This window comes from Limulus polyphemus, unplaced genomic scaffold, assembly GCF_000517525.1.
Source record: "Limulus polyphemus unplaced genomic scaffold, Limulus_polyphemus-2.1.2 Scaffold496, whole genome shotgun sequence".
Lineage (NCBI taxonomy): Eukaryota > Metazoa > Arthropoda > Merostomata > Xiphosura > Limulidae > Limulus > Limulus polyphemus.
Window position 1 is genome coordinate 316,717 of NW_013666106.1, and position 24,148 is coordinate 340,864.

The 24,148-nt window shown below is 34.1% G+C and overlaps 1 protein-coding gene across 2 annotated transcripts in view; it reads right to left on the reverse strand.

Annotated features, from left to right (window-relative positions):
* The window catches only part of LOC106458645 (suppressor of lurcher protein 1-like), a 104,672-nt gene that overhangs the window by 59,493 nt on the left and 21,031 nt on the right, over nt 1-24,148 (reverse strand). Inside the window, exon 2 of one of the 2 annotated variants that reach the window (XM_022384913.1) lies at nt 23,750-23,852. The exons of the other annotated variant lie outside the window; for it this stretch is intronic. Coding sequence (XP_022240621.1) covers nt 23,750-23,791 — 42 coding nt within the window. The 5' untranslated portion in view covers nt 23,792-23,852. The remainder of the gene's footprint in view (nt 1-23,749; nt 23,853-24,148) is intronic. 2 annotated transcript variants of the gene reach the window in all.

Consider the following 24,148-nt stretch of genomic DNA (forward strand, 5'->3'; position numbering starts at 1 on the left):
TTCCCTGTAACTTGTGACGTACATAAATCCAGTCTTTTTCCTGTAACTTGTGGCGTACTTCTCTCTTTTACTGTAACTGGTAGCATGTAGCAATCTAATATGTTTTGTATAAAAGGTGATAACAAATATAATACTTTTTAAAAATATAGTTCCTTGGACCATAGTTACTTTGTCTTCATGAATACATTTTATTATTAATTAGTTCTACAAGAACATAAAATAAACGTTGCCGGTTCGAGGTTATTACTTTGTTTTTTGCTATGGAACTTCAAAACAGAGCTTTTGACTTGTAACACTCTCAGGTGTTTTTTCATGGAATCAACATCTAAAGAAATGACATTTATTTTTTTTTCTGTTGAGATAAAGTGCCGCCGAGAGCTTTAAGCGATAGCCATACAAATTAAGGTGAACCTCTTGAGGTTTTCTAAGAACACGAACTGTTGCTGTTGTATTTCTCTTAAGAATTGTTGTGTTTAATATATGAGTTTTGCAAGAAAGTCATCTAAGTACTGTTCACGTCTCTTTGTATGAACATGCAACAATGAACTTTTGAAACAGAACTTTTTAAAATGAAAATCGTATTCTTTATACTTAATTACGAACTTAAATATATACAGTTTATAGTTAGTACTCAGAGAAAACCTGATCCCTTTCCATATCTTTCTATTGATTCTTGATGAACACTTCTCTCCATTAGTACTTCATAGTACTGATCCCATGCATACACCCAAAATTTAGTTCAATACATTCATTTGTTATTGAAAAATTAGTCAGAAAAAAGTTAGAGCCACAAACTACCTTTTACTACAGCTATATTTAGGAGTAGTTGAAATGGTACGACGCCTTCAAGGCGATGCCGAGAAAATAGTCATACGTAGAGTTCAACAATGAAGAAAAACCCCATTTTAACACGGACCTGGTCACGTTTCGAAATGTTCCGGGTTTGAGCTTTTACATGAACAGTTCAAGACCAAACCTTAGGTAATGTTCGAAATAGGAATTCGTTATTTCGAAATATCAAGACATAACATTTAAAAGAATTCTCCCAATTGAAGTCAGAGAAATTCATTTTATCGAGTAATAAAATTATAACACACCTATAAAAAAACAAACATTTGTATTACAAGGAGTAGAAGCTAAATCTCAACAAAATTTTATTTTATTACCAGTTTAACAATAGGGGTAACCAGTACGAGAACATTACAATTTGGATCTTTAGGATATTACAGTTTAATTACTTCCAAAACAATCAACACAAAAATATCATTCCATTTTCCATGCGTGTTTTAGTTTTCTACCCAATGAGCTGTTGTTACGATTTTTATACAGTATTAATCATTAAACTAGTAAGAAAATGTACCTAGTGTTTTTCATCTGAGATAAACACAAGTTTCCACTGCGCACGTACGCATTAAGCAGTTTGTAATAACCTTTGTTACTGATCCATGAACAAGAACGAAAAAAAAAACAAAAAAAAAAACAAGATACCTTAGTTGAAAAACTGTCCCTAAAGAAAAGTTCGACGTCGTATCAAATGAAAATTAAAGTTCCAAAAAAAAAAAGACCTATAATTTCGCACTGTTCGTGATAGACAAAACAAACTGTTCTTTAGGTTTGTGACCTGCCTAAAGATGCTCTCATTTGTTCGCTAGAGCAAACTTTTAGCAAGCACGTGGTTTTGACATTCGAATAAGTTTTTGGATCATTTACCGCGTAAACCACCAGTCAGCTATATTGTAAGGCTAATAAAGGGTCTTTAAAGAAGCGGTAAAAATAACATGGAAGATGAATGGGGTGAACATAAATATATCTTTATTCTGCGGCTATAGAAAACGTAATTCGCCATACAACACGAGTTTTATTGAAAAGTCACGTGCTCTAATGACTGAAAGTAGAAGTAAATTGGGGTAAACTAAATGGTTTTAGTTTCGGGAGAAGACTGTACGTCAATTAGCCAGTTCTGGAAACACGGAAAATATATTGTTTAATCCAATAATTCTTGATCTGTTTCAGACTCAGTGATAAGAAATAAAAACTGTCTTTATTTTTTTTGCAAGAGAATTGATATTTTTGTTAAGGCAAACCTATGATAGCATTTAAAACTTAAAATTTAAACGTATGTTTTATTTACTTCAGTCTAAAAATCTGGGTACATTTCGTATCTAGAAAAAAAAAGCTACTCTCTGCCCAGCATTAACAATTACAATCATTCGTCGTTGCTGAATGATCAGATGTAAGACAAGAATTGTTTCAAGTATTCTCTAAAAAAAAAGAGTAAAGTTTTAAAAAATATTTTTATGGTTTGTTTTGAATTTCGCGCAAAGCTACACGAGGGCTATTTGCGCTAGCCGTCCCTAATTTAGCAGTGTAAGACTAGAGGGAAGGCCATCACCACCCACCGCCAACTGTTGGACTACTCTTTTACCAACGAATAGTGAGATTGACCGTCACATTATAAAGCCCCCACGGCTGAAAGTGCGAATATATTTGAAGTGACGTGGATTCGAACCCTCGACCCTCAGGTTGCGAGACGAGCGCCCTAACCACCTGGCTATGCCGGGCCAGTTTTTATGGAGAAGGCTTTTTGTATTATAAATGTTCTCCATAAACCATATATTTTTGTTTAGAAACTAGTTTTTCAAACATTGTTCAGAAATAACCAACACTTCAGCGATCTCCACGGAGAAGTTCTATTAGCTTCCAAGTGTTTTCCAGAAATTCAAAAATGATTTTGAAACATATTCTCCGAGGAACTCTTTCATTTATCAGATATTTTTTGTTTTGTTTTCCCAATATTTCTTAGAAATTACAAAAAATTAAAAGGTTCCATTAAAGAAATTTCTTATTTTTCCAGAAACATTTTTTTCAAAGGTCTCCGATGAGAAACCTACTTTGTGTTTTCAGGTATCTCAGGACACTTAAGATAAATTAATTAATTTTTGCACTTTATCTAACGCTTACTCCTTGTTCAATCTAGTTGCATTTATTTTGTTTTTGTTATTTAAGGGTTACAGCCGACATACAGGAAAGTTTTGAGTCGGTGTTATTGTTATGGCAAAAGCAAGATTTTAATTCATTCATTTCGTCTGTTGATAATTGACATTTTTCACATGAATTACACCTTAGATGGCTTAAGATGTCAGGTCTGAGGTCTCTAGAATTCAGGTATAGTTCCTAATTAAGGACTACTGATCAGAGAGAAGGCAGCTAGGCAGCCGGCAGAATTCGCCTCCAAAAGGGCTATGTTGGCTCTTTTAACCGAATAACGGGACTGACTATCACTTTTATACCACTCCCAGCTGAAAGTGCAAAACATGTTACTTCGTCTTGAACCTTGGACCCTTAATTCGCAGTCGGCACACCTACCACAGGGCCACACCTGGCCCTCGTCTCTCGGATTTTCTTCTATCTTTAAGTACAATAAAATTAAATTATTAAATATATATATGTATACGTATATCAGAGAGCAGATGGCCTAGTGTTTAGCTTTGTACTTAAACAAACAAACAAATATACAATGTAGATCACTAAGTAATTTCAACCAGCTGAAAGGGAAAGGCAGGCCACGTTCAAAGCACTGAACATTTTATTTTTTAATATAGAGTTACCTATCCAGCTCTATTTTCGGGTGAAAAATATTGATTTTAAAGGAAATCAGATTTGGTATAAAATATCTCTGAAATGTGTGAGTGAAAGTTGTTTTCAAATACATTTTGTTGTTAAAAACACTCCAAGAGCGCTTTTAGCGATGACATGATACCGTTGATCGATGTGGCTTCTAGAAAATGTAAGTACAGGCTATCACAACCATGTCTCCATAGACCAATCAGAAGAAAAAATTCACCAACTCAAAGTCAGTAGATAAATCTGTTATTAAGTTCTATGACTAAAACCTTATAGAAATATGCTTAATTGAACAATATCAAATGATTGCAACCGAGAGTCTTTCCGAACAGGAAGTTGTTGGATTTTCTTATTAAAAATGACCAATAAATGCTTGTGTTTGCCGCTTTTATGAAACAAAAAAAACGTATTTTTTGTTTCGTAACAATTGTACTCTTTTGTTTTGCAAATCAGCGAGCGTAATTGGTTTCATTTCTAACGTGTTAACAATATTTTGTTTATCCACGAATCATTAAACTAGGAAACTAACGTTACTACTTGAGTTAAGTTAGTCTTGTGTTAAAAACCTATACATTTGTAACAGGGTTATGCCATATGAAAGTTCCTTTTACTCTCACTATTTCCATCTCTAACGTGTTAACAATATTTTGTTTATCCACGAATCATTAAACTAGGAAACTAACGTTACTACTTGAGTTAAGTTAGTCTTGTGTTAAAAACCTATACATTAATAACAGGGTTATGCCATATGAAAGTTCCTTTTACTCTCACTATTTCCATCTCTAACGTGTTAACAATACGATGTTCTCCACGGATCACTTAACTAGGAAAACTAACGTTGCTCATTATGTTAGTTGTATCTCAATAACCTTTGCATTAATAACAGGGTTACACCAAATGCAAGTTCGCGTTTCTCATTATCTTCGTATTCTTATTTTTCAATTTAATGCAATGAAACTTTTAACTTAGGAAACTACAAAACTCAAAATTAATTGAGCTACTTATATACCAGATCTTTGTTCATATATGCATTATACCAACATTATTGTGTTTTAATTTGCTTTCCAGGTTATATTAACTACTCACAAGCATTATTAAGCTGAGACTAAGACAAACCTTTTTCTGAATTGAGAAGCAGCTAGGTTCATTGGTTCATCGAATTACACATTTTTATAATGTAAATCTCTTTGTGCAATTGTGATAAAATTAAAGAGGAATTTGAAAAATATTCGCTTGAAAACTTGAAGCGCAAGACGGAAACATAGAAGGTTTTTTTTTTTACAGAAGAACAAACAACATTACAGCTTTTGAACAACAGATTCCACATTAATCATAACTTAACAGAACAGAGAAAGTACCACATTAACTGTAAAGGCGTGTGTTTGTGTGACTGAAAATTCGAGATGTCGATGTTGTTTTTACGAATGCTTAATCATCCGCTTTAAGTATATCAAGTCTGCCATTTAGTCACTGACGTCCTTCCTGTGAAAAATGCCATAATTTACAATTTGACGAAAACAAAGTTGAGAAGGTACTTTCCGAGAACAGAGTAAATTACATAACATTTCTGTACGTTATCATTACGAAAAATGAAATATTAATGCTGAAAAACCTCGTGGGATTTTACTTAGTTGTCATTTATCAAATTACGTTATAAGTTTCAAAGAATATTTGAGGTAGAAGTTGTTGAAAATTTAATTTTCAACAAGAATCCTAAAGGGATTTCTGTGAAAATTAGGATCACTAATGTTTTCATTGAATTCGTAACAAACGTTTCCGAGGCCACGTGATACAAAAATTTTGTACAAAGACATCAGAAAGTTAATGTCCCCATGGAGTAATTATAAATCCAATTCGTAAGAAAGTATGAAATTGACTATTTGAAAGGGACACTTTTCCTACATCTTTGTCGTTTTTGTTTCTTTGTCGCTTGACACACACTTACTTGTACATTATCAGTAACTGAAACTGATAATTATTGTCTTTTATATAAAAAAACACTGTTGTATTGTGTATTTGAGCACAGTGTGTGGAAGTTTTATATTCTTCATATCACGCATATTCATATATGCGAATATTTATAAGGATACTCTAACAATAATCTTAAGTCTGGAGATCACTGAAATAATACTAGGTAATAACACATGAATAAAAATTGTAATAATTACAAAATGGTAACACAATCTTCAGTTAAGCCTAACGGGCTAAATTTGCCTTTAGTCTGCGCCAGCTTTACTTTGGAAAGCCCCTTAAGCCTAAAGCAATAAATAACTACATCGATTCGACACTTAAGTGCATTCAGTCATGAGTTTCGATCCACTAAACTTAGTATTTTCCATGAAGGCGACTCCGTTGGTGCAGAAACTAAGAAAGAAAGAAAATAATTTAATATTTGCCAAATTTAAGTCTCCAGTTTCCCAAATCATGTCCCTATTTTCGGTGAATTTAAAAACTATATTCAGCTAAAAACTCGAAGAATTAAAAACGTAAGTAATTATTTAAATAATACAGCTTCTGAACAATAGATTCCACATTAAACATTAATTAACAGAAACAAGTGTCACATTAAATGTAAGTTGTCCTGAAACGAGCTAATCAGCACTTGAGTTGCACAGGTAGAATAAGTAAATAAAACCATAAGACAAATTACACATCAGCAATGTAGAATATCTCTTGATGAGGAAGAATGCCTGAAGAAGTAGGAGCCACATAATGGTAAGACACACCGTCTATCATGTTGAACAACTATTCACAAGCCTAACACGTGGGAAGGTATTGTAAATCAGATCTAAAATAAGGAATACCTCCAAGTGCAGTTTAACTGGGAAACTTCCAGGAGGATTCGAAAGAGGGTAAATACATACATCCTTTCCTTTCGGTAGGTCATACTTCAAAAACTAATAATTCTTAATGTTGTTGGTTGAGTAAAATTAAAAAAACAACAACATCGAATGTATTGAGAGATTGTTGAGTTTACAGTGTATTTACCATGATGAATTTAACATAACTGTCGCGTTAGCTATAAAGATACACTCTCTCACACATACACACATTTCTGATGGCATGCCTCTACTGCTGTGTGTGTGTTCATTTTTACAGATATGTCTCTTATTATAAGGATACATTTTTACCTTTTCCACACTTGTACTCTAAATTTATTTATATGTTTTGTGTGTTACTCATTTTGTTTTTGGCCTAGTTGAATGATAAGTTCTATTATATGTATGTGTCATACACATACGTACATAAATATAAACTTCTATAGACATATATATAGTGTAGACTCATTACTAGCTTTCGGTTACCATGGATGTAACAGTTTTATCTAAATCTATGCATGTCTACACCACGCTTGAGGGCGCCACGTATGAAGGCAAAAACTTTATGTGCACCAGTCTTATCTTTATCTTTTCTTCATAATTTATTTTTATTATCAGCAACTTTTACATTTTGAGTCCTCCAGGCTAATTCAAATTGTAAATTAAATTATTCATAATGGTATTAATCAGACTGACTAGCATAATCTGTGTTTTAGTCAATTATTGAAGCAGAAATGTCTTTAGTAATCATATATTACATCTTTTTTAAACTGAAAAGTTTTATTGATATTTATTGAGTCCGTTTAGAAAAGAAATTGCTAATTCTATTGTTTCATTTTTCTTTTGTTAAAAAAGTCACGATACATGTATATCATTAAAAATAACGTTTGTGCACGTTTTAATAAAAATCACTTTTTTCTGTGTGGTCGTTTCCAATTTTTTTTTTCAGAACTTGAATGAAACTAATGTATGTACATAGGTGGTAAAAAAGGCATAATGACCTTCGTTTTGGTTTTTACATTACGAATAAACAGGCTCATCAATGAACTTATGGTAGATTGTAAAGAGCCATTGGTCAAGATGAGATGCATGTATGTTGGCATAGAATATAATTTTGTCTGTTTGTTGAATTTCGCCTAAAGCTATCTGAAGGCTACCTGTACTAGCCGTCCCTAATTCTGAGGTGATAATCTAGAGGGAAAGACAGTACCACACACTACTAATTCTTGGGCTACTCTGAACCAACGAATAGTGGGATTGACCGTTACGTTATAGCGTCCCCATGGCTGAATGGGCGAACATGTTTGGTGACATGATTCGAACTTGTGACCCACAAAATGCGAGTCGAGTTCTCTCACCACCAGACCATGCCAGGACACATAGATTATAAAGACCAACCGATGAACTTTTTGTGGATACGTGTAAAATTGTAAAGAGTCATCACGTTAGTTTCATGTATGTATATATAGATTACACCCATAAATGAACTTGTGATGTACAGTCTTTGTCAAAATGCTTGCATATTTTATAACAAATAATATCATTATTATTAAGATGGAATACAAATACACTTAGCGCTATCAAAGTGAGAACTATATGTTATATTAAACATCTACATATGTATTTTGTATAATGAGACAGGTTCCATGGACATCATGAATGATTTATTAGAACAGCAAACAATCTTATCAGACACCTGTAGAAAGATGTGTAATTCAGCATTGCACCTTTCACAAAAAAACTTTACCAAAACATATATAATGACAAAATATAACATCAAATTATTATAAACAGAGCCTGTAACCTTATATCAGTTCATATTAAACATTCAGTACTTGATTGGTCCTCCTCGTACTCTAATAACCTCCGCAAGGCGACGTAGCATGCTGTCGATGAGGTTACTGATGTAATCCACCGTGAATTTATCCCAACTTGTCAACAGAAGGCGCTGAAATCAGCTATAGTAGCTGGTTAAGGGTCGTGGTTAGCAATTTTCCAGCTCAGTTCTACCCAACAGTTCTACAGGGATTACGATCTAGAGTATTTACTGGCCATGACTCTACACTAAGTACAGAGAAATTGTCTGAACAAACCATTGATCTGTTTCGAAAAGGATTATACCAAAAGCATATCCTTTTATACAAAACAAGTGTGTATTTGTGTTTTGACGAAAAAATGTTTACAACAACTTATACAGACCATAATAACAACTCGTATATGTTTGTCCGATCATACGCTACCTTCTGTGTTACTACTCGGGCATTTACTCAATAACTATACCATGCATGTACACAATAACGTCAACAGTATGCAAACGTTTTGGCCAAGACTGTACAAACCCATTGAAGATTCATGGAACATCTTCTCATAGATTGTATAGACCCACATCAAAGAGATTACTGCATATCCAAATACGTTCTATGGTATGCATACATTATTCAGATCCAACAATGAACTTATATTTGATGTTGCTAGTACTGAATATTTTACTATTCATCTTTGCATTGATTATATAGCAGCTGACGACATAAGCCTTACAAGTTTTGGGAAGGCAGAATGAAGTAAAAAAAAGATATAGATATAAAAGGCGTACAGTCTCTTTATAACTTTCGCAATGCGTACTAGTATAAATTAACATCATCTCCATGCGATATTATTTTCATTTAACATTTTTCTCGACAGAAACTGTTGCCAGGTGGTAACATCCCAACCGATATTATTGTGAATTAACAACTTTCCTAATCAAAATTGTTGTCAGATCGTATTTTACCAAACCGATATAACATTGTAATCTAGTATTTTTCGTCAACTTTTACTGGTGTCATTTAATATTTTCCCCAACTGTTAATTAATAATTTACTTAACCGATGTCCCCCAGTAACACAGCGGTATGTCTGCGGAATTACAACGCTAGAAACCGGGTTTCGATACCCGTGGTGGGCAGAGCACACATAGCCCATTGTGTAGCTTTGTGGATAAATTCAAACAAACAAACAAAACTTAACCGATGTTGTCATCATTTGATATCTTTTGGTAACAGATGATATAGTTGTTATTTGATAGTGTTGTCGTTTTGGTCTCATTTGCGAACCAATACTGATTTCTATAAGTCCTCTTCACTAACCAATTTGTATTTAAATTATTATCTTTTTGTGCCTAACATTGACACTGATTAAGCTCTTTTATCAACCAGTATTCATGTCGTTTGATCTTATTTTCACCAGACCAATATTTTCGCTGCTTGGTCTCTTTCATCAGTCAAACATTGATGTTCTTCGGTCTTTGCCAACTAATCGATATTGATGCAGTTTAATATCTTTCATCAGTCAACATTTTTTTCGTTTAGCTTATTTCAATAAGAATGTTTTTGTTATTTAGTTCCCTTCACTAACTGAGATGTTTGTTTTTTTTACTAATTGATATTTTTGTCGTTTAGTCTTTATTTTTTATCAAACGATATGTGTTGATTAGTCTCTTTTAACGATCACTGTTTTCTTCATTCAGCTTCTTTCATCAATCGATATTTTGTCGTTATTTATTCCTCATCAGTTGGCAAGTTTTACTGTTTAGTTTCTTTCGTCAATAGACATTTATTTCGTTTAGTTTATTTCCGTAATTGACGTTTTTCAATCTATGTTAATAATTTGTAATGATATCCTTCAGCTTCTTTCACCAATCGATATTTTTGCCGTTTAGTCTGTTTTATTAATCGATAACTGATGTATATTAGTCCTTTTTTTTAGCAACTAATATTGATATTGTCAGTCTCTTTCATCAGCCAATACTTATGTCGTTAATTACACTTCATTACTTGGAAAGTTTTGTTGTTTAAAGACTCTCTCATCAGTTGTTGATGTCATTTCGACTCTTTCAGTAATCAGTATTCATGCAATTTAAGATTGTTTCATCAACCAATACTTGTGGCGTTTAAATTATTTCACTATTCGATGTTAATGTTATCTAGTCTCTTTCATGAATCATTATTGATCTTGTTTAGTCTGTTTCACTAATCGATGTTAAAATTGTCAAGTCTCTTTCATGAACCGGTACTGATCAGGTTTAGTCTCTTTCACTATTCGATGTTAATGTAGTCTAGTCTCTCTCATAACCGCTATAGATCTTGTTTAGTATCTTTCACTATTCGATTTAATGTTGTCTAGTCTCTTTCATGAACCGCTATTGATCTTGTTTAGTCTCTTTCATTAATCGATGTTAAAATTGTATACTCTCTTTCATAAACCGATACTGATCAGGTTTAGTCTCTATCACCATTCGATGTTAATGTTGTCTAGACTCTTTCACGAACCGCTATTGATCTTGTTTAGTCTCTTTTATTAATCAATATTTTCATCGTTTAGTTCTTTTTATGAATCGAAGTGATGTCATCTAATCCTATTCATTAATCGATATTGTTCAGTCTCTTTCACTAATCAATATTTTTGTTGTTTTGTTTTAACGAACATTATGATGCTATTTAGTGATATTGATGTGTCATCTTCTACGTTTATTATATGTTCTCCAGTCTCTTGCAGATACAAGCAAACAAAATTGGATAACGTGTAGCGCGACGAAGCTGAATTTATAAGTAATCTTAGACTTTTTTTTTTTCAAGAAAGTGAATAGCGGAAGAGTTTGTTTTGCTCTGTTTTGGATGTATTATGTGAGTATCTCGAAGAAGAAACTTAGTAAAACATTAATGGAAAAATAAGTTTCGTTCATTGAAAGCAAGAGCTGTTCATGTTACATAAAACTCACATATCCCACTTTTTGTTAATTGAGTAAAATAAAATAGGAACTTCACATATCTCAATTGCAAAACGTGACACGTTGCAATTTTCATCCTAATTTTTTTCTTGAAATTGTAATGTATCTAAACAAAATGATTCTGTATCGTACCAAAGATAATATCGTGCCTACATAGAAATAGAATACAATATAGTTTACAAGTGCTGAAATATGTTTGTCAACACATTCGATTTCTGTCGTATGTGTACACCTGTATATATATATATGTATATAAACTTAGCTGCGTGTACTATTTATGTTAGTATACATTTTTAAATTTTGAATAAAAAAAAGAATCTTTGTAAAGTGCGCAAAGAATAAACGCGACTTTTGACAGTAAAAGTAGGTTTCTTTTTTTCCCGCAAATATTATTAACAAGGTATTTTTACTTTGTTATTAGTCGAAAGGCACGTGAAGAATTACAAGAGAGAATGCACAAAGTAAAATGGGAACAATTCACGAAGTAAAACAGAGGTGTACTAGATTACTTGTCCAACACGATGCCAAACATACACTACAATACAGACCGGGTGTGGCCTAGAGGCTGGTGGACCTGGAAGTTTAACACGAGGATTTATGGTTCGCGTCTCGCTACTACGAGAATTCGCTTCGCACTTTGGAATCATGTGAAGTGAAACAAGAGTTAACGCTGGGTGCTGTTGAATAGCTACATTTCCTACAGTCTTTCAGTTCAAAGTTAGGGATGGCTATGCACTGATAATCCTTTATTAGCTTAGCGCGAAAATTCTGAAACAAACAAATACTATAACATGAAAATGGCGGAACTTGCTTTTAATTCTTTATAGACGTTATGTTAGACTTGTCTAAGAGAGAGATCGTTACTTCGATGTTCATCTCACACAAGAAAGCTGACCTATTTCTATATATCAACGTGTTATACAGCCAAGTTTAACTAAAAGGCAAAATCTAGTATTCTCACATTTGTTAATCGATCCTAAAAGAGATTTTAGGGTCTGCACAAATCACGGTTTTGCACTGAGATAACTCTTCTAGGGTTTGCTACTCTGGCGCCCTAAACGTCAAATTGAATCAGCTAAGAGCATCTTTATAATGTGGAATGTTTGGTAAAAACATCAAAAGTAATTGTAGAAGTTCCTGAAATTAATATGATTATGGATAAGTGTCTATATTCGATTCCCATCCAAGATAAAGTATTTACTGACTGGCGTCGTATTGGTTATTCAACACATTAGTCTTCCTGAATGAACTGTCACGGGCTCGATCTGTCTTCTTGTTCATAGCACTTTATTTTTACAACAGAGTGTGGCTACTTCTGTATTTTAAGTTTTACATTTAGGTGCATATTACGTTTAAAGAGGAAAAGCAAAAAGACATGTAACTAACCACTTAAGTCAAACTTTAAACTATGGATTTAGATACCCATGTTTGTTTCTCATTACTTAATTGCACTTGGCTGGCTGTATAATCTATTCAGGTTTGTACTGCGAAATGCGTTTTTTGTTAGGTTGTATTGATTAGTTGCGTTTCCTCTACACTATCAGTTCAAAATTAGGGACGGCTATCGGCCAAAGTCATTGTGCAGTCTTGCGTGAAATATTGAAACAAATATTTGCTGTCAGTTACTTGAATAAATTTTTGGCTAATTTGAGACTTGTTGGAAAAGATATTTTGAGGGTTTCTTTTTTCCCTTTTTCATCTCGTTCTTTGAAGACGTTACGAGCTCTTTGCAAGTTAATCTTTTTTATTCTTCTTCAGGAACGACCGTGTTATTTAAGAACCAGATATAGCGTAGGAGAAACTATATTAAATTCTTGCAACATACTGTATACTCTACCATGATCCTCGTGGGTTTTAAAAATTATCCATTTGATGTCTATTTTTTATTTTATTAGACGTTTTAAACCTATCATCTATACTATAAAATGGCTTGTATCTGTCTGTAACGAAAACTTTCCAATTTTCCGACCTCTCATCAACATTAAACTTTCAGGGGTTTTTTAGCACGCCACAGAGGAATCATAAGCTCCCTTACTTCATTCATTTTCTAATTTTAACAAGTTTGGCAGCTATTTTGATCTTTATCTCCTTAGAACCAACTTCCCAAACTCTGATCGTCTTGAAATATTCTAATATATTGAGAACATATACTAGTATGGAGAAGTTGGTCAGTATTCAATAGGTTTGCTTGGCGAATGATGCACACGAACGCTGTCCCGCACACCCCTTTCTGTAAGGCCAACTAAACTCCGTGAAGAGCGCGTGGCTCTTTGACAGTAGCATAAAAACGATGAGTCGAGAAACTTCTACTCACGCTGTAAGTTTTACTTCAGTTTTTGCAAATATTTTCCCCCCTTTTTTAAAACATTTATCCTCTCCCTGAGTTTTTATTTAATAAAAGTTGAAAATATACAAATAAGTTTATTAGTTTCATGTCCTTTTTTTTTGTAAGAGTCAGCTGATTTTTAACTTAGCTGGAGGTTGGTATTTTACTGTTGTTGTTTTTTTTTTCAATTTCTAATTTCTTTTCAACGTAACCAAATTTTAAAATTATAGTCGTCTCAAATCTTCTGACAGTTTGGGCACAGGTTGACCCTGTAGTCCAGCATTGGATTTCAGAGCTGGCGAACCGGGCTCAAATCCGTGCGATGGCATAAAATATTCCTCGCAGTGAGTGCATTATAAGTATGACAGTCAATCCTCTGGCGTGGGTAGTGGGATGTTGCTGACTGTTTGTCTTCCCTCTGGACAGTAGTTCAAAATTAAAAACAGTGACAGAGAGCCTTAATAGCTTTGCCATAAATATAAAATTCCGACAGTTTATAATAGTACATTTGTGGCGTTTCCAATGGCCCAGCGGTAAACGTGAGTTCTTACATGGTTTGTATGATAATCTTCATGTAAAACATTCTAGATTATATAAACCAACTCTACATTGGAAAATATAATGCGATTGTTTCAATATCTGTTTTATATAGTTTAGTTACTAGCAATTATATAAAGGTGACGACGCGTATTCTTCTCAACCACTTGATATTGTGTTAGATTGGAATCGAATTTTCTTCCCTTCATTTGCTCTTTTACATTACTTATTAAGTTATAGCTGAAATATTATTGTTGATACACACACACAGTATAATGAAAACATTTCACGGGACGAGGAAAAGGCCCAGTGGTTAGCGTGCCAAACTTTGGAGATGAGGAGTCTCTTTACCACCCAAATAAAATTCATGCTCGGCACTTTGAGGCTGTAATTGCATTGTAAGGGTAACGGCCAAATCTTACTATTCAGTCTGACAAGAGTATCCCAAGTATTGGTGGTGACGGTGTTGACTAGCTGCCTTCCCTCTAGTCCATTACTTCAAAATTAAGGACGGATAGCCCTCATGTAGCTTCGCATGATACTTAACAAACAACTAAACAAAAAGACACTTTTAGCATTAATATATATATATATGTACACTTAGCTTGATGATGTTATATAAAATCCACTTCCTAGTCAGAAAACTTCTGTACAATAACGTTTGGGAATTTAATTTACAATAACAACAAACAAAAAATTAATGTTACTCCGTTCTTTTGGTAAATTGGCGTTTTGTTTCTCAAAAAGATTGAGAAAAAAAAACTTTTGTTTTCACACTGATGACGTTGTCTCCTGCTGGCTTAAGGATATAAATCTGTTACAATTAGATTACAACTTATCTTTGGAGACAGAAAGTTATCATCATAAAGGAAATGAGCTTATCTTTGAAATCGAGCATACAAACACACAAGCAACACAAACTTCAGCCGTTCGCTTTCTATTTTCTAAGCCAATAAGAACAAAGTAAAAGATTTGAATCAGTCGACCACATGTTTCTGTACGATATTATTTAGATAATAGGATAATAATTTGATTAGTTACTCCTTGAGGGGAGAGGGGATGTATCATCCATACGATAGCAAGGCATGCATGTGTAATCTGCTTCACCTAGTGGCTTCATCTGCATGAGTGGCAAGCTTAGTGGCTTCCACTACGTAGAAATGGCCCCTACGAATAATTATTTCCGAAAGATATTAATTGCATTTGGAAAACTGTTGCGTCCAGTTATCAAGTTATCTAATTGTTCAAATGGCAGTGCTCAAATCTACACTAAACAAAGCTAGAGCCCCATCTGGACTACTTGAAAAGAAAACGATGAAATAGAATACAACTAACGTTAAATAAATAAAGAAAATGGAACCGATCTTAACTACGTTATATCGGACAATAACTCCATTAGCCACTTTGTCTCTTTGATGTTTGAAAAATCAAACTAAATTATAGTGGTTTTATGCTAAACCCAAGAATAGCTGTATACAATGAACGTGGTTAAAGACAAGTTTGCCATAGAAACTCTATACAGTAATTAAGGCAGACGGTGAATTATGGTAAATACACGGTGTACACAGTAACTTAGAGTGAAAGTAAAACATGGAAAATACACGGTGTACACAGTAACTTAGAGTGAAAGTAAAACATGGAAAATACACGGTGTACACAGTAACTTAGAGTGAAAGTAAAACATGGTAAATACACGGTGTACACAGTAACTTGTGTATTTACCATGTTTTACTTTCACTCTGGTGTACACAGTAAATTAGAGTGACAATAAAACATGGTAAATACACGGTGTACACAATAACTGGGACTGATTTAATATGGAACTAAATGTATGTACTGTTTTAGATTGAATATAAAATCATATTAAAAACTGTTAGTTGTGTTTCTGCTTTAAAAGTTTGGCTTTAGGAATATTCTCAAGTCAGAATATAAATTCTTAATTAAGATGCCTATCTAGAAATTGCCAATCAAAATGGCAAGTTTATGGTAAAAGTACTCACTAATATTAGTGGTAATCCTGGTAATATTAATTTTAATGAAGAAAAATTACGTGCGGGTATAGTATTTTCATTCCGTTCATTGTTTTTCTTCATATAAAATGATTGATCATTTAATTTTTTCTTTAACAGCTATTTAGAGCTCTTGTTTTTCTTTATACGAGCGGTTAATGGTTAAAGTGTCATACTGCATATAAAAGAGTCCGGGGCTCTAGACACAATGCTGCTAACGCCCTCCTTACTTTCAACTGTGGGTTTCTTATAAAGGTTATAATGAAGAACTGGACAAAGCCCTTGTAGTGCTGGTCGTCTTCCATCCAATTAGTAATTGAAAATTAGGGACGGCTATAGTTAGATCATATGTTGTTCCGGATATTCGCGCACAACTACACAAGGTCTGCGCTAGTCGTCCCTAATTTCGATATAATAGACTAGTAGCAGCTGGTCAACAGTATCTATCGTTAACTCTTGGGCTACTCTAATCGAAGAGAGGGATTTGATCTTTGCTCTTCTAAACTACCAGTGGCTCCAACGTTGTAATCACGAATACATGGAAACGAGATGCGAACCATGATATTTAAGATCTTTCCTTAACCATACGATATGGCTGGGCTGTAAAAGTTACCATTAAGCAGCGAACACGATAATACTTTATCATAAGCTATCAGAACATACTCACGAATGTTAGAGCTACACTTGCTAGAACTCCTAATCATTTCGTTAATTAAGCCCTTCAATGGCTCAGCGATAAGCTAGATGGCTTATAACACTGAAAATCGGGATTTGCAGTTAAAACAACGTAGATAGTCCATTGCTTAAAACGAACAGACGATCATTAAACAATAGGCTAATATTGCTATTTCGTTTGCTTATAACAGCAACATTTTTGCAAATGGCATGTCTAATTAGAATCATTACTAATTAGATTCTGTTCGTATATCTTATGTTTGAAACACAAAAATTAAGGAGTTTAAAGAAATTTACGGCTTTGTTTAACGTGAAGCTATTAATTACGTCAACAAGCACAGTTAACAGTGTTAATATGGTGACAATGTAAACTTGTTTAGCTTATCTCTGTTTGAAGATAGAAGGATAATTAATACAATTAAGCCTTTTCTTAATTAGTATTATTTAAGGGACTACAGGTAATAAGATGTCTAGGCCGTTTCCTGCGTCTGTCTGTTCTTTCCTGGTCTTTATACTCAAATTCCGAAAGAGGTATTTAACAAAAGCATCGTGTGAACCATGAGAACCTTAGCCTACTTTTATTATTATTGTACGTTCACCAAGATTCAAATTTAGTTTTAATTTTGAGGTAACAATATTTGAGTTGAAACACATCCTTTCTATTTGTCTTCACGTAGAAGAACCAGTTATGCTATTTTTAAAAACTGGGCCATTTAAAATTGGGCCATTGTAATGCAAGTTAGTTTCCATTTAAAACAGGGCCATTGTAAATGTAAGTTAGTGTCCATTTAAAACAGGGCCATTGTAAATGTAAGTTAGTTTCCATTTAAAACAGGGCCATTGTAAATGTAAGTTAGTGTCCATTTAAAATTGAATCATAATAAACTTACATTACTTAAAGCCTATATATATAGTAAGTTTGGAGTATATTAAGCATTTGATATCGAACTATAACCTGTTCTAGTACAACCATTGTTGTTGTATCAAATGGCTTATATAAATAGCGTTCCGACCACTGCCGTGTTTGTTGTATCCCAGCCGGCCTGAAGATTTGTTTGTTTGTTTGTAATTAAGCACAAAGCTACACAATGGACTATCTGTGCTCTGCCCACCACGGGTATCGAAACCCGGTTTCTAGCGTTGTAAGTCCGCAGGCATGCCCCTGTGCCACTGGGGGGGCTTAAGAAATCTGGATTGAGCGAAACTCGTCGTCCGCGATGGTATGATAGATACAGTTTGGTCAGAATACTATTATTGTACACTCTTCTAATTCTTGAAAATACCTAAGGGACTAGGTAAAGAATGTAGTGCTTAAAAACGTAATAGGCCTAATACTAATGTCTTATAATAAGTATAATTGTAATCGTGCTTCACCAAGTTTGCAAAAAGTGTACACACCATATAAACTATTCTATAAATTTCTGAAGTCAGTAATCTGACGTACGATTTTCCCCATTTTACGTACATTTTTCATCTTTGTCCTATGTTAATGTCACAAATCAATTGGCTGAGTTAAAAGCTTAATTGGATAGTTAAGCGGTAATAATGTGAGTTGAACTTAAATTAACGAAATATGGGTAGGTTTGAGTTTTACTTTAAAAATGTAATTGTTTCTTATTTTTTAAAGTAAGTTAAGCCTAATTTTTACAAGCGCCAATAAACTGTGTATAGGACGAAACTTTTATTTACTAATTTTGCATTATTAAAAGTTCTGGAAAGAAATATAAGATTCTAGATAAAAAGAATGAATTTCAATTAAGTTGCAGCAGAAGGACATATGGAGCTGGAACAGTCTCAATTATCAAATTTCTGACATAATAAAGACCATGATTAAGTGTGTATGGTGTAAATTAAGAAACTACTCCTGACACCCAATCGAAATATGCAATTATATTCAATGAATCCATAAAATGTAAGTAATTACAAATTAATCTCTGGCAGAAGTTTGCTCACGAAAACGGTTTCTCCTAGCTTCTTATTGACAAAGCACTCATTTATAAACCTAAAGAATCCATTAAGCCTCGTGGAAACGTATTATATTTACAGTTAGTAGAAATTCGATTTTCCAGCTCCCAGAAATTAGCACACATTAACTATATGGAAAGCTTTAGAATGCTCGTTAACATTGACGCGTCTGCAAAGTTTTAAGTAGTAATAATTAGAGCTCCAGCATTGTGATAAGAAACCTGTTACTCTAGAAACTTACTTACTGCTAAATAGTCGACGTGGAAGCATAGCTTTCTACTGCAATCGTATTATATTTAGTATAGATAAATATATATTATTATTGAGGGAAGTAGGTGGGAGGAGATTTGTAACCGTTGCTTTGCATGAACTCTTAAATAAGAGGTTTCAGAAATGATTATATTTGTATCAGGTTTATTATACGATTGTGTATTCATCTCTGCAGAAGTAAATGTATCTGGAAAGCAGTAATTTTGAACTTTATTGTTATAGAATAAATTTATCTTACACATTCACTGGTTGGCTACACCTTCTGTTGTGGACTACAGTTTCACCTACTCAAGGCTCATTAGCGCAATTTGGGTCAGCAAACCAAAGAAATACAATAAGTCCTCTTATTATGATAATGCGTATGTATTACTTACGAGTTTTAGAGTCTATTTTAAGTCGCCATATATGTAGTCTAAATAAATGTAGATGTGTAAATAATATTATGGAATTTTGGCTAATTTATTATTCGATATTATACAGTGGAGCAACTCTTTAATGATTGTATGTATTTTTTTCTTTTCGCTAAAGGTAAATTTGAAAATATAATCTGTGACGTATAGGCCTAGTGCATTCTTTAATTTGCTGAATCCTTTGCTGTGAAATGCATTTTCACCTATTCAAGGCTCATCAGCATAGCTTGCCAACTCTTGTAGTTTGGATATTTGTTTTGGTGAGTTAAGCTTTTGAGTTACGGTTGTTAGGGTTTACTTTACTTCTGTGTTGAGTTGATTTTTACTATTTGGTGTGTAATATTCATTCGGTCTTCGGGATGCATTCCGAACTATTCACTATAATGAAGCAGCCTGGAGTCTCAGAACCTTCTGGAAAACCTTCTACCCATAAACGCTCTAGGCCTTATTCTCGACCCGGCCCTGACCTCAGGAAAACAATTTCATATAGTGCTCCTGCATTGCCTGTTTCTGCTCTGGATTTTGATATTCCTAAAATTTCTCCTACAGTACCTACACCCAATGTTTCTTCTCTGGTATATGCTGCTGAGACTTCCAAGTCGTTAAGTGATGACTGTACAGTTTCATTCCGTCGTTGCACTTTTACTCCCATGACTCCAACTCCCGCATCCTCTTCGTCTATTGATCCTTTACCATCTACACATATGGATATAAGTCAAATGCCATAACTTTAAGTGTTTATCGTCTCTAACATGGATGTTCAACTTTTCTGCAGATCTCAAAGACTTTTACTCGTGCAGATAGATATTCATCAACTTGTTCCCACCTGCAATGGTGTCTTTGTTAAAATTGTTAATCCTTCTCTGTACCAAGATGGGGCTTGCTAATTTAGGGCCCAACACTACCTAACAAAACCGTGGCTCCCCTACATTGAAACAGCGACCCACACCTCATTAATCACCATTGTTTTCCTTTGTTCTTTTTGGTGTTTATCCAACTATAATGGAGAAAGACAATGGAATATTTGGATTGTTGATGCACATGACCCAACTTATATGATCCAGATTCTGGCTGACAGTAGTGATGTCACTGATAATCTCCTTTGATATGGAACTTACATCTACCTACAAGTGAAAACTTCCCAGACACCTCCTCCACACCCTTTATGATGTGAGAAATGCCTCACGTGTAATTCCCATCCCATTGATAAGTGTCTCAACAAACCTATCTGATCCCATTGTCGTAGCCCTCATCTGGTTTGTCACTGCACATAACTGGATTTACCTTCTCTCTACAATACATGTGTGCAAAGTCATCCAAACTACTCTTATAAGTGAGACTTATAAACGTACACCTCACCTGATGACCTTACCACTGCTGCTTCTGTGGATACTATTGATTCCATCATGCCTCCTCCCAATGTAGGTATTTCACTTCTCACCATTGAAGACATCCTCCAAATGATCACACTCACACTTTAAAATCTTCATCCATTTCAATGATAATTTTTTCTCAACTCTGTCCACTATGCCACCAAAACTGTTTCAATTACATATGTAATTTACGTACTCTAGTCTTACCTCTCACTTTCAGTTTACTCGTTTATGGGATTACACTGGCCTGAACTATTTATTTGTAAACATCTGCTCCTTCTTTGCCAGTAAACCACTGATTGATGAGGTTTTTGTTAGGATTGTATCCCCCTCAATAACATTTCCCCGAGACCAATCTAGCTTGCTAAATTACGAGGAATTACATTTCATCATTGTGACCATCCATATGGTATCAGTCGTGGTGGAGTTGTAATATATAGCAATGTTCATCTCCTGTACTGATACATTTTCCTTCTGTCACAGTTTGCTAACCTTGTCGCATGATCACATTCATTACTATTTATGTTTATCGCAACCATTTGCTTCCTTTTGATTTCTTTCATATTGTTGATGATTCTTTTCATAGCTATCTTATTATGGCTGACATCAATATCCACAGTTGAACATTCGTTTGGCGCCGTCGCTGGCGTCTTTCCCAAAACAAGAACAAAAATTCTTGGTTCTACTCGACATGAATTTCGTCCCTGTCGCAATCCGCTTCTCTTTGATGTCCGAGTTAATGGTGTTCAAATTCAGCTTTTTGAAATCTCCAAGAATCTAGGTTTTCGTTTTGACAAGAAACCTTACCTGAAACGCTCAGATATCAACCAGAAAGTTACTCACGTCCGCTAGTTATGAGGTACTATGTAGGGTTTGAATCCATCCCTTCTGTTGTATTCATATAAGATTTTCATTCGCCCCTGTCTTACGTACAGCCACACTGCCTAGCTATTTTCTTCTATTCAATTTTATTGTCGCCTCCAAATACGGGAACGTCATTTCAACCTACCTAGTCCTATATTGGATCTCTTTCCCGCCGATTCTTTACCACCTCCGCGACTTCGAACCCGATATGTTCACTTCTATTTTCTGAATCAAAATTTCATATTTGCCGTTCTGCTCTCCATGCCGATGAGAACCACATCGTAAAGTCTTAACCTCACTTGATCATTTATTGAACCTATGTGTAATGTTGCTTCCACCGGATTATCTCGGTCGTAATACCTTATCACAACCAAGTTGACCAGACTACATTTATCCTGAAGACTGTTGGAGTGGTCTTCCCCGAGGACTGATGTGTTGATCTCCTGACTACTTTCATCGTTTATCCAAACGATATGCTTCTTCTGGTTCTGCCTCTACTGGTCATCCTTTTTTTTCACGTACTTCATAGCCACGTTCATTTCTAGGTTGAAGAAGGGACGTAGTCCTTTGAAGGCTCTCCAAACTGATGAGCCTTGAATAAGCGAAACTACAGACCATAGTAAATAGTGTGGTGGATCAAAGAATGTATTAGGCCACTACATCACAGATTCTCTTTTCAATTTTACCTTTGGTGAAAATAAAAGAAATCTAATATAACCACTAAACAGTTGGTCCACTATATAATACCAAATAATATACTTGGCACAATGCCATAATATTATTCAAACACATAAATTAATTTAGGTTACTATACAGTGAGTTAAAAAGGACTCAAAACCCCATCTAGACAAAATGCTAGTTGAATGTTAAAACGTGCAATCAGTAACAATATTATTTCAAAGTCATTGCAGAGTTGCACATACTAAATAAATATGTCTGTAAGGCATTAAAAATGATTAACTTAAAATTTAGTATGCTAGAGTGCAAGCACTGCTGTACATGAACAAAGGGACGACATAACAGGAGAAAGCGGAGTATTTCTCTAGGGAAGAGTCTACCATATCTTGAAAGTGACGGGAAGATGTTCTATCATAAGAGAAACCCATACAATAAGTAACTATTTATGCAGGCACACAGTAGATACCTATAACATACAAATATTGAAAAGTTGTTCATCTGACTTCGTTTAATGAACGCGAATTCACAGCAGCTGAACTATTTCGAACTTAATATATTCTAGAACATTCGTTTCAGTATGCGCACGTTTTCGGCTCTCTATTCAAAATAGTTTAAATATTCTAGGCTGAAATATCTTGGTTTATTTGATTTACACTGCTTCGGACTGTCTACCTAAAAACTTATACAGACATGCAGCTTGAAAAGAGATCCATATCTATCTAAATATTTAAAATAAATATAGAACGTGAAAAGGGGATCGCAACTATCTAAAAACTAGATATAGAACGTGAAAAGAGGACCACAACTATCTAAAAACTAGATATAGAACGTGAAAAGAGGATCACAACTATCTAAAAACTAGATATAGAACGTGAAAAGAAGATCACAACTATCTAAAAACTAGATATAGAACGTGAAAAGAGACCACAACTACTTAAGAACTGATACAAACATAGAGCGAGAAAAGATGCCACAACTATCTAAAAAAGGTAACATAGATACAGAACGTGAAGAAAGGTCTACAACTATCTAAAAAGTTAACATAGATATAAAATGTAAAAAAAGCTACAAAAAAAGAGGTTAAACAGACATCGAACGTGAAAAAATGATTTAAACCATCAAAAATTTAACATGGATATAGAATGTGAAAAATAGATCACAACTATCTAAAAACTTAACACAGACATAGAAGGTGAAGAGAGACCCACAAGACCAATTATGTCATTGACGTTTTTCTTGTTAGTAACCATCCTTTTTATCTATGGCATTTTTTTTTCATTTAATCGGTTAATAAAAATAAATTTCGTTAAAGATAGTTTTTGAATTAAACTTCATGTCCCAAATAATCTGTATACGCAAAGGTTTCAGCCTTTCGGGTTTTTGAATGTACTGGAATCTCAACTAATGTTAAGCACAAACGTACAAAAAGTTTTACCTGACGACGACAGCCTGGAAACATTTTAGCACCGGCCATCATTCTCTATAGTAAGATACAATCTCGGAAACTCCTTCTTTTGTCACGGCAACGATTACTTAACCTAGAAATCGGGATATGGATACATTTTTAATGTAAGGAATTACACTAACATAACATACCGGTAAACAAATACAGAAATACATTCTCATTTTGCGTTAATACTAATATATGTATTATAGGTGGAAACTTATACGAATTTAGTTATATATATATATGAAGTAAGGAATCATTGCTAGTATTTTTTATCAAAATGCAAATAACCTCACAAACAGAACGTACTTTTAAAAATAAAACCATAGTTTCGAAAATCTAAATCAATGCAGTGTGACTAAAAAACTGAAACGTCGAGAAACTAAA